We start from the raw sequence: 12,419 nt of genomic DNA, 5'->3' as shown, positions 1-12,419 counted from the left end.
TAAGAGGAAAGGTTGTAGCCATAAAGGTTTTAGAATATCTTACAAACCTTACTGGAATCGAGATTTGCAGACTTTGTGGGACAATTTAAGAACAGCAGAGAAACAGTTTCTAAGTTGTAAAAATAAAAACCTGAGGGAAGGGCTGAAGATAGAATTTAAGAACAGACAAACCAAATTTGACAAGAGGTTACGCACTGTGAAACGTAACTTTAATAGAGGTCTCTCATTGCATATTGATCACTTACAAACTCATAATCCCCAACAGTTCTGGAATGAAATTAATAGACTGGGTCCCAGAAAATCTAGGGAAATTCCCATGGAGGTAAAACTAGAGAATGGTGAATGTAGCTCTGTTTTAGGGGTTGTATTACACAAGTGGGAAAAGGACTTTGCGGATTTGTTTTCTGGCTGCAACAATTCATTTGACGAAGTTTTTTTGAAGGAAATAACTAGTTTAAAAGAGGTAATGGAAACTGAAATGAAGGCAGATGTAAATAACTGTAATATGTTTTTGAATGCAAATTTTTCTATTGAAGAGGTAAAAAAGGTAATAGATAAATGCAAACTGAAAAAAGCTACTGGAATTGACGAAATTTCCAATGAAGTGTTGAAGTCGCCGAGGTTATTTAATGTGTTATTTGAGTTGTTTCGGTCTTGTTTTGACAGTGGCATTATTCCTGCACAGTGGCACGAGAGCATTATTAAACCTATCCCTAAATCTTCAAAAAATGATCCCAAGCTACCACTCAGCTATAGGGGTATAAGTCTTATTAGCTGTGTATATAAATTGTATTCCTCACTTTTAAATTGCAGACTTGTAGACCACCTTGAGAGGACAGGTTTGCTTGTGGATGAGCAAAATGGATTTAGAAAAGCCAGAGCATGTATTGATCATATATATGCAGTCACTTCCATTATACGTGCAAGAATTAAGGAGAATAGGTCTACATTTGTTTGTTTTATTGATTTCAAGAAGGCTTTTGACTGGATTAATAGGGAACTTCTTCAATATAGGTTGTTAAATTCTGGAGTCAATGGGAAGTTTTATTATGCCATTAAGTCTCTTTTTCAAGCACCTGTTGCCCGTGTTCAGGTTAATGAATACACAACTGGATGGTTTTCCCAACAGTTTGGTGTGAGGCAGGGAGATGTTTTGTCTCCAACACTGTTTTCTATGTATGTCAATGATTTAGCTCTTCAAATTAAAGTTTCCAGCTTGGGAGTTAAAGTTGATGATCAGATTGTGGGCATATTATTATATGCGGATGACATAGTCTTACTTGCTGAACATGAAAAAGATCTGCAGATTATGATGAACATTGTTGCGGAATGGTGCTGGAAATGGAGACTAATGGTGAATCAAGACAAGACACAAATAGTACATTTTAGACAAAAATCAAGGGAGAGAAGTTCAGTTGTTCTTAATTTTGGTTCAATAGTGCTGTCATATACTGATCAGTATAAATATCTTGGCTTGACGCTGGACGAGCACATGACATTTAAAGAAGCTGTCAGTGTTCTAGCTCAGTCAGCGGGTAGAGCACTGGGATCTGTTCTGAACAAGGTTAAACATTGTGGTAATCTGGGATTTCATACTTATACACAACTCTATAATTCGTGTGTGTGTCCTGTGTCTGACTAGGTTTCTGGTGTTTGGGGTTTCCGTGAACATACAAGTTGCAACACTGTGCATCACAGAGCTATTCGATCTTTTTTGGGAGTCCATAAATTTACTTCAGTTTTGGCCATTAGTGGAGATATGGGATGGGAATCTCCAAACATCAGACATATAGGTCAAATGCTTCGGCTTTGGAATAGACTTGTGAAGATGTCTGACCAGAGACTCACTAAAAAGATATTTAACTGGGATATTTCGCATGGTCATCCCTGGGCCAATGAGTTGAAATCCTTATTTTATTTGAACGATTTGTCAGGTTACTTTGCGATATCCAGGAGATTAGGAGTAAAATGTTTCTCATGTATAAAGAAAAATGGTCTGTTGATATATGGTATAAACAAAAACTACGAACTTACTGTCTCATAAAGAGTAACTACAGTGTAGAACCTGATGTGAAGTATAATTTAAACAGAAGACAAAGAGCCTTATGTGCACAGTTACGTTCAGGAACATTACCATTAGCCCTAGAGACCGGCAGGTTTAATGCCACTGCAGAGGAGGACAGATTTTGTTTGCTATGTGAGTTAGGTGAAATTGAGAACGAGGTTCATTTTTTGTTTTACTGTCCTGTCTACGAGGACATAAGGGATGTACTTTTTAGTAAAATGCCCTCTATTTATGTTGATTTCTTTGGGTTGGATGATTACGAAAAACTTGAGTTGTGTTTCAAGAAGGGAATCTTTTGTGTAGCAGATTTTATTTGTCAAGCTTGGGAGAGAAGGCAGAATATTTTGTTTAAGACCGAGTTGTATAATAAGCTGTATAATAAGCTGTATAATAAGCGGTAATCTTGTTATAAGAAATGTTTTGAAATGTATAGCCGCTGCAACGGTAACTTTGGTGTCTTGTAAGCCCATGAGGGTTGGGCACTTTGTGTGCATGACATGAAAATAAAAGAAAATCAATCAATCAATCAATCATATACACATCCTACACACACAAGCACCTGACACTTTACGCTTACTCCACACATACACATGCACCCGGCACTTTATACCCACACATACATATACATACACACATGGTGTATGCACTGTGCGATATTGTGCTGCAAGGCTCTTTTATATAGAAGAGCAAAGAAGTGCAATTGTTACTGTGTTTACTTACTTGTACTTATTTTTCTCCACTTATTTTATTTATATTATTTTATTCTATTTCCATCTTATGCTTACTTACTTGAGCTCCATTATTTACTTCTTTCTTTGTTTACTTATTTACTAATACGTATAATTTCACTGCTATGTCAAGGAGCCGTAACTTAAGATTTTTACTCTCTTGTACTTGTATAATGAGATGTAACAATAAAGGATCTTGAATCTTGAATCCAAGGGATAACACAGAATCAATAATGTATTGAAGGTAATGAAGAAGAAGTGGAAAATTACAATGTTCAGGAAATTTAACTTACAATTTTTCTTTTTTCTTTCCACATTCCATAAAGGTGTAGAAGAACTGCCATTATTTAAATGGATTTCTGAGTTTCTCACGTAACTGTAGTCAAGTCAAAATTTATTTATACAGCACATTTCATACACAGGGCAACACAATGTGCTTTACATAAAAAGACAATACAGTATGCATATGCAATATGCATCAACAAGTGTTAGTGCAGTTACACAAGAATCAGTGCAGAATATGCCAATGTCAAAATATACAAAACACACACACACAGACTCACACACACACACACACACACACACACATACACATTAAGAACTTAGCCATAGATTGTTGTGAAAAGAAAGGTTTTTAACCTGGTTTTAAAGGTGTTCAGTGTGGGGGCCTCTCTCAGGTCCTCAGGCAGGGCGTTCCATCTACTTGGGGCATAAATACAAAAGGCAGCATCCCCTGCTTTGGAGTTAGTACGAGGGACGGTTAAAAGACCGCTGCCTGTGGACCTGAGAGTTCTTGCTGGTTTGTATCTAATTAGCATGTCTGTTATATACTGAGGTGCAAGGCCATTTAGAGCTTTGTAAACAAGTAGTAGAATTTTAAAATCGATTCTAGTTTTGACAGGGAGCCAATGCAGGGATCTAAGAACCGGCGTAATGTGTTCAGACTTTTTAGTTCCGGTGAGAACGCGTGCAGCTGCATTTTGAATTAACTGTAGTCGCCGCACAGCTGATTTTGGGAGGCAGGTGAAAAGACCATTACAGTAGTCTAGTCTACTTGTTATAAATGCATGAATTAATTTCTCAGATACTGTAGTCAGTATACATAATTTTTTTTACGTAAGGTAATGGAACACAGTTACATTTTACAATGGGTTTGAGTTTATTTATAATGCCTTTTATTCAAACATTCTCAATTTTACTTTAAACATTTTCAATACAAAGTGATACACCCCATCCAGCCAAAACTGAAATTGTTATTCAAAGCTTGTGAAAATCATTTCATCCATTGTACCTTCACCAAACAGTGATTTAGATTAGTAATAATTTATTCATGCAATCCCCTCCATCTTGATAGATAGTATATGGATCCCAACGTTAACACACCTCCTTCCATCAACAACAGACTTTTCCTGCCGAAAAAGACCCTTCCTACTCTTCTTACCCCTCCTCAGACATCCTCATTCAGCTCCCTCTCCCTCTCGTCTGGTGATGCCCTGATAGCTGGAGTCACAGGTGATCTCCCTGACCCACTGAAGAACCCCTGAACTGTCCTCTTAACTTGATTCATCTTGGAAATCAGTGAAGACTCCTTTGACTGGGAAGAGCTTCTTACATAATATGACTGTTCTCTCTGCTTAAGTCTATTTTGTCAAGGAGCTCTCTGACCTGATCAGTGTTTCCTGTCTCTTTGTTGTTGAACACATGATAACGCCCGCCACATTTCTGAAGCAGCTTCTGTAGGTTCTCGTCTTCCCTGATGAACCGCTCTATGTCGGTGTCTCCCAGTCTGTCTCCGTACGTGAAGAGCACCGTGGTGTAACGTCTGACTGCAGGACACAGCATCTTCTCCAGTGTCTCCATCCCTTTCTGCTCTTGCTGGGTGAAGCGTCCCAGCTGGTGGGTGAGGAGGAAGGCATGGGGACCCGGAGCGCTCAGCTGCAGGGCTTCTTCCAGCTCCGCCCTCACCTGCTCTTCAGACAGCTGGCTGCTGCAGAGCCCAGGGGTGTCCACCACGGTCACTCTGCGCTCCAACACATCACCCTCTCTCTTCTCACTGCTCAGCGTCACCGGTCTGAAACTTAAGCTAGAGGCAAACTCCTTCTTTCCCAGGATGGTGTTTCCTGCTGCACTCTTCCCCACTCTTTCCTGACCTACCAGCACCAGTCTCAGGTCAGTGCTGAGGACAGACCCTGAAAACAAGAGAGGTTAGATATGGGAGTGAGTTTGTAAGCAAAAAGAAAAAGTGCAAGTGAAGGAAAGATGAGGTAAATATTGCCAAAGGATTATTATGAAAATATTAATAAACAATGTAATAGCACCACAAAACAAAGCTGGTTCAAACATCCACACACAGGAACAAATGAAGAACCAATAAAGGGACTAATTTCATGTAATACCAAGGGAGTGATATACATGCTCGCATGCCCATGTCGGAAAGCCTGCATAGGCAGAACATCAAGAGAATTGAAACAAAGCCCCGCCCACTGTGTAGCAGTCCAATCAAATGCAAAGGATTTGATTTAAATCCCTCTTGTAACTGTACACCGCTCAAATATTCCGTTTCACTGGGAAACACGTCACAGCACAGGAGCTAAAGACGCTCTAACTTCCGTTTCAGTGGGACTTTAAATGGAAACAAATGACTGTAGAAGATTCTTTGCTTATTGTTTAGACATAAAATGTAAAAAATACAACATTTTTAACTTGAAGTTTAACCTATTCCTAGTGTTTATTTTATAATGGTTTCTTTCTTTGTTATATATTTTTCAGTGCAAAAAGCAAATAATGGAATCTGTTGAATAAAATAAATCAGCTTTTAACAGCGGATGCTTGTCTAAATGAAACAAATTGTAAATTAAAATAAAGTGTCTAAACAAGGATGTCCTCTTTACAATTTGTGCAAATGTTGCCGGATTTATGAATGAGAATGAATTTGCATCTGTCTGGTCACACTGGAGCAGAGAGGAGTAAATTACCACTGTGTCTGTACGGATAATCTCTGTAACCATAGTAACGTTTACTTCAAACCAATATGGCGGCTACCACTGCCTGTGTTTTCAGTTTACTTGACACCACTAACACCATTAACCAGAGGCGTCAATTTATCCATAAGATCTTAATAAACCGCCACAGACAGCGGCGTCATATTCTCTTTTTCCACCGCATGGACTTGATACTTTCAACCGCGACATTTGGGCCGGGCCGACACCACAGAACTGGTAGGAACAACCGTTTAATATCTATGGGAACAACCGCAATGTTGAGGAAACAGACTGGATAGAAAATGTAAGAATGTCTCAGAACACTTACCTCCGTCTCTTTCAAAATAACGATGATAATGTTACCTAACGTAACGGCTGTATTTCGATTTCCTGTTGCACGCTACACACCTGCCTCATCGAGTGAACGTCGGTGAACGTTGGTGTCAATGACGTTATAACGCCAGTCCTGCAAACCAAACTAGTAGGATCTAGGACTGCTGATTCCGCCCTCTGGCGTTTAAAGTATGTAAATGAAAACAAAGAGTAGTCTACATTTTGGTGGCGCAGCTAATTGATAAGCTGTAGGCTACTTGATATCGCGAACCATTTTTCACCTGCCTATCGTCACGTTTTTGGATCGCGAAATATCGTCCCACGATACATCGTTACATCCCTACTAATTAGCACTTGCCAGCTAGATATGTTGGCTCATTAAACAATGTAATATTTTGACAAACGATACCAGAGCAGCAAAAAATATATGATTTGCTTGCTAAATAGATATAATCAGAGCCTCTGGCCCTGCCCACAATCGATCAGAAGCCGACCCATCAACCAAGTCGTTTGCTGTTTGAACAGCCTATTGGTAAACATATTTTCTGTGAAATGGCACAAATCAAATCAAACAAAATAAAATGCAACAAAATAAATTACTACCATGATTTTCCTCTATCTTAATTTTTAAGTACAATTTACAATTTACAATTTCACATTTGGCAGACGCTTTTATCCAAAGCGACTTACACATGAGATTTTCATACAACACAAGCAAGGTTCTAATTAGGAGAAAACAACGAGAGTAAGTGCTATAGAGCTAAGTTCTGGTCCAACAGGACATAGGTGCTTCGAGGCAGTGCTACAGGGCAGTGCTATGAGGCATATATATTTTTTTGTTTGGTTACCCGGGCCATTAGGTGAGAAGGTATTCGCTAAAGAGCTGGGTCTTTAGCCTTTTCTTAAGGATTGAGAGGGACTCTGCGGATCTAATGGAGTTTGGTAACTCGTTCCACCACCGAGGAACCACAGAAGAGAAGAGTCTGGCTAGAGACTTAGGGCCTTGCTGTGGTGGCAGCATCAGGCGCCGCTCCTTGGCAGAGCCGTTTTGGTTATTGTTTTGTAGGCGAGCATCAAGGACTTGAACTTGATATCGGGCAGCAACTGGGAGCCAGTGGAGGGATATGAATAGCGGAGTGACGTGCTGTTTTGGGCTGGTTGAAGACCAGACGCGCCGCCGCGTTCTGGATCATCTGTAGGGGTTTGAGCGTACAGGCCGGGAGCCCTGCCAGTAAGGAGTTGCAGTAGTCAAGGCGTGATATAAGTATTGGTCTGATTATCTCAAACTAATTATTCAGACTGGAAATATTGAAAATTCGCTGTGTAATGCATTTCTCATGAACTTTACAGCCTGCTGCACCAACAGCTCCCCCTACCACACCTCCCACTACAATTCCCACTGGACCACGAGCAGAACCTAGGCGCGCTCCAGTTAGAGCTCCAGTTGCAACTCCAGTTGCAGCTCCAGTTGCAGCTCCACCTATTATCCAAGGAGCCCATTTCTTAATGAATGAATTGTCTTTCTCAGCTATTGTTCTTGCTTCTTTGGGTGTCATTTGTGGATTTTCTTTCTGAAGGCGTTGTGTTTCTTCTCTTATAGCTCTCTCAACCTCTTGCAACATTTCATTGGTGTAGTGGCTTCCTCCGTTTCCGCTTCCTCCATTTCTCTCAACCATGGTGTTGATCTTCTGCATTAGCTCTTTGACTTGAGAGAGATCCTTGTCTCTGTTGTCAAAAACATGGTATCTCCCATGACATTCCTTGACAAATTTGTCAAGACCTGGATTATCACCAATTAATCTTTCTATGGAACCTCCTTCAGCCCTCAGATCATCTCCACAGGTGAACAAGGCCAGAGTGTAACATTCTGCCTTTTCACCAAAGATGCTCTTAATGATTTTGACTGTATCCTGTTCTTCAGGTGTGAATCTGCCAAGCTGGAGCACAACCAGGAACACATGAGGACCAGGAGAAGCAAATGACATGCATCTTCTGATTTCTTCCACCACCGCATCTTGTGTTCTGATGCCAGACAAACCAGGGTTTCTTTCTGGTTCTGTGGTGGGAAACAGACCTGGAGTATCAACAACAGCCAGAGATTGCCTCCTCAACTCTCCTGTTTCCTTCTGGCACTGTGTTGTCACTGAGGAAGAGGACAGCTGAGAGGTGAAAGCTTTTCTCCTCAAGATGGTGTTTCCTGCTGCACTCTTCCCAACTCCAGTCTTCCCAACAAGCACAATCCGCAGTTCTGGTTCCTTTGATTGTGGTTGCTCTGTTGGAGAATTTTACAAGGACGTTATTGTTGTTGTAAGAGTCTTGAGATCCACATCCAAATATGCATCACCAGTCTGACAACGTTGTCTTTTAATTAATGCAAAACCACAAATGTGTTTTGTCACAATCTGACAGGCCTGATGAAGCTTGTAATGCTAAAAGATCTACTTTAAAACTATTTTGTCCTCCACATTTCAGTGCTGCTACTGGGAAGCAAGACAGCAACTGTATGTCCACAATACTGATGTTCATCTGCAAGTCTGAATTACTTTATTACCTCCGCCAAGGAGGTTATGTTTTAGGTGCCGTCTGTTTGTTTGTTTGTCTGTTTGTCTGTTAGCAGGATTACAGAAAAACTACTGGCCCGATTTTCATTAAACTTCGTGGAAGGGTGTAGCATGGGCCAAGGAAGAACCCATTAAATTTTGGAACGGATCCGGATCTGACTCACGAACAAGCAATAATAGCACAAACCTTGGAGTGCCCTTCTAGTTACATAAGAAAGATAAATAAAATAGAAAATACAGCTGAGTACATAACAACAGACACAACTCATGTGTCCGGATTGGAAATTTACACTTACTCTACACTCTGCTTCAAAGTGGCCAAATCTATCTCTGACCACAAACAGGAGTCTGGGGTAATCAGATTAGTATCCGCTTTCAGTGCATCTTTGAGGCATTTTTACCAAGATTTGTACGTAGTTAAGCTCTATCCAGATCAAACCTGAATAAGATCTATGTAAATGTTAAGTGAATCAGTATTTTGTGTGCATGACTTCCTGTCAGCCCATGTCCTTCCAGCTCCTCCCAACAACACACTGATCTTTCTGATACATTTGTCTTAACTGGTAAAACTTGATGTGTGGCACAGTGTGATCGTCCTGAAGCACTAAGTGTGATCCATCCAGGAACCTGTTATGCTTCATCTTCATGGTCAGTGGGTTGATAAGAATCTCTGACTGACAGACAGAATGTGACATGAGGTCATGAGATAAAATCTGTTTACCAAAGTCAAGGAAGTGTTGCAGTCCAGTTTATACCAAAAATAATAGACTTGGTTTTTAAAGTTTTGTGAATTGATCAGTTGGTGGATTGAATGATTGGTTGTTTTGTAGTTTGGTTGGTTGGTTGATTGATTGATTGATTGATTGATTGATTGATAGATTAATTGGGAAAAATTGCTCACATGTACAACTGCAGATATAACAGCAACTCAAAACAAATCAGATAAAAAAAAATCAACTTTAATTGTTATCATCACAACTTTATTATCCTTAAACGTAAAGTCTTTGACTCCACTCATTATTGATCATGTAGCCCAACCAGCCAATACACAGAATAACACTAAGAGCTACACATGACTGGATAGGCAGGATTCCTCACAGCTTGTTTCTTAACTGGAGATTTCCAAGAAAGACCAATCAGCAGTTTCTCCATACCAGCCAACCATGAACCACCAAACGAAGGTTGTTTACCTGCCAAAGTCACAATCCTACAGCCACAGCCAAAATGTACCAGCACTTAGCTGATGGATTGTGTTCATTTCTCAACCTGACCTGTCCCTAATTTGATAACAACATATGTTTTGATTAGTGAAATTAATTTGCATTCACTGAAAGTGTAAAGAAAGAATTTGAAACATGAAACAGCAAAATTATTATTATTATTATTATTAGTAGTAGTAGTAGTAGTAGTATTGTTGTTGTTATAATTATATAAAATTATAGTAATACTTGTAACTGAGTGTGGAACAAATTCTCTCTTTAATATTGATGACTTCATTTTGGAAAAATATTATTGATTACTTTATTTTCCTAGTTTATCTTATCTTTACAGAGTGTGTAGTATTGATTACTGTTGCTTTTTGCAGGTAACAGGTTAAAGTAAGATTTAATTGAAAGCTAATTCATAACTAATTCTTTTTGTGACTTTAGAAGAGGATGAGTTGTTACTCTGCTGGTTTATATTAGGGAACAAAAGTTCTCTTTTTTTGGCAAACCCAAATGCTGCCCTGAGTAGAATACTGTACATTAAATGTACTTACGAGGCTGAGAAGGTTTGCTGGCCATGTTTGTCTTGTAAAGGCAGTTGATCTGTGATGTCGTGTCACTGTCGATGTCTTGCTGTTGAATAGTTTCATTTTCAACCCATCTTTATATTAGAGCCTCCTCCTAGTTCCCTCCCCTAAAACACGCCACTGTATCTGACCAGTAGGAGGACTGAGGACTCACAGATTAGAAAACAAATCAAAAAGTAGGTTGCTCTGATCCAGTAGCATAGCCAGAAAAAAGCCTGCGGGTGTGCATCAAAAAAACTGGGTGTGCCACATGTCATTTTCTCTACAACACAGAGTAGTCTAGACTGATGTGCACACCTCCACAAAAATATAACCATCCATCACTCTCCATATAGGCTTGCCTACAACATAGCCATAACACAGTATAAAAAGTGCTTTAGTCATTGCACAGTCTTTGATTGTTAGTTTAAACATCACAGTGCAATCATTCTTTACATAGGCTTATCAAATAAAACAAAATAGGCCTACAATAGAATAGATAACTAGGCAAGACTAGAAGCATTCCCCCAAATGACATTTACATGAAACTTTATTGGGACACAGCCTACCTGGGCAAGTTGACAGCTTAAAGGGCAAGACGGTGTGGCTTGGTCTTAAATGATTCAATTATTTCATTAGACTCCAAAGTCTCTGTAAGTTCCCTGCTGGATTTTATCCTGTTGACTGTTGGGAACGGAACAGCTTGTAACAGGCAATGTGATCAAAACACAAAGTAAACTGTTCATGTTGGGGAATACGTCTTTATCACATGAGTCTAAGACTTCGATTAGGGACGGGTAGGAGTGACCCCCATCCACCGGCCTTGTGTCCGGCTGGTCATCAATGTGAGGTTTTTTGAAGAAGTTAAACAGCGAGCTCTGTTTCATTTTGATAAACTAGTGGATATATTCTAGCATCAGCTGCAGGTGTTGCATTGTTTACTTTACACTGCTAGTCTCCCGTGATGCTCGCTGAGGTCACAGGTCAACGGCTACTACATTTGATTGGTAGGCAGGCTGTGCATGACGGTGGATGTTGTTTTTTGACGAAAATAATTTAGAATTTATTTTAAAATTAACAATTATTATAATTAGACCATTAGCCATTAGCCTAAGTTTCGAACAAAACGTTTTAGTAAGGCTATAACAAAAAATTAATTCTGCATCTGATTTTTGGGTGTGCCAGCTGCCTCTTTGGGTGGCACAGGCACACCCTGGCACACCGTGGCTACGCCATTGATCTGGTCTCTGTGAAGCCTACACTATGAGGCAAACCAGCACTGTATCTGGTAATAGATAGATAGATATTTTAGTTTTTTGAGCAGAGATAAAATAGAATTTAAGTGATACATATAGCTGCAAGCGGCAATTGAGGGGTCCAAACACTGTGAAAAGACAGACAGACAAAACATTACAGAAGGTAGAGAGGGTAGACAGCCAGCCTAAAAAACAGACAAGTTTTGTGAAGTTTGGACACGCAGATGAATAGTTATAGCTAATTTTGTGTTAGCCTGTGTCTTTTGTTCATCACACTGTTCATCACATATTGTTCAAGTTATTCATGATGACTTAGCCTTCCATTGGAAAATATGCCTCTTGTTCTCGACAGTTTATGATTTTGAAAAAGACAAGCATGGATTTGAACCCCAATCACAATAACCCACTAAATCACACGGGGCAGAGAATTGCTTCTGCACTGCTCTCTATGGGTTGAAACTTTAAACCATGTTGCACTTGTCAAGTCAGGTTTATTTATATAGCCTTTCATCACAAGCATGTTTCAAATGGCTTAACATACCATCATATACTGTACATGTCATATATCATACTATGTCCTAGAATGCACATACACTCATGCTTAAGGTAATTTAGAGTCTCCAATCCATCTGACCTGTGTGTCTTTGGATGGTGGGATGAAACTCACGTGAACACAGGGAGAACATGCAAACTCCACACAGAAATGACCGGAGCGGCGATTCAA

The 12,419-nt window shown here is 39.7% G+C and overlaps 1 protein-coding gene across 3 annotated transcripts; it reads right to left on the bottom strand.

The window, feature by feature from the left end:
* Nucleotides 1–3,176: 3,176 nt before the first annotated feature.
* On the bottom strand, nucleotides 3,177–10,495 carry LOC139667892 (GTPase IMAP family member 9-like). 3 transcript variants are annotated; one of them, XM_071547374.1, is made up of 3 exons: nucleotides 10,428–10,495; nucleotides 8,182–8,379; nucleotides 3,177–4,982 (listed from the first exon to the last, which is right to left on the bottom strand). In XM_071547374.1, exons 1-3 carry the CDS (start codon nucleotides 10,450–10,452, stop codon nucleotides 4,402–4,404), a joined length of 804 nt encoding a protein of 267 aa, XP_071403475.1. In that variant the 5' UTR covers nucleotides 10,453–10,495; the 3' UTR covers nucleotides 3,177–4,401. The 3 variants fall into 3 exon arrangements, 2 of the variants coding, with proteins under 2 accessions (XP_071403475.1, XP_071403474.1); XR_011696967.1 differs by having other exon boundaries at nucleotides 4,849–4,982; nucleotides 6,956–8,379; XM_071547373.1 differs by having other exon boundaries at nucleotides 4,842–8,379.
* Between the last annotated feature and the right edge of the window lie 1,924 nt (nucleotides 10,496–12,419).

The sequence above is a fragment of the Centroberyx affinis genome, unplaced genomic scaffold (assembly GCF_046629955.1).
Source record: "Centroberyx affinis isolate AG114_WGS23_722 - 3 ecotype Tasmania unplaced genomic scaffold, CSIRO-AGI_Caff_v1 ptg005856c_1, whole genome shotgun sequence".
In the NCBI taxonomy this organism is placed as follows: Eukaryota; Metazoa; Chordata; class Actinopteri; order Beryciformes; family Berycidae; genus Centroberyx; species Centroberyx affinis.
Note: the sequence above shows the minus strand (reverse complement) of the source record. Positions and strands in the feature narration are given on the sequence as shown.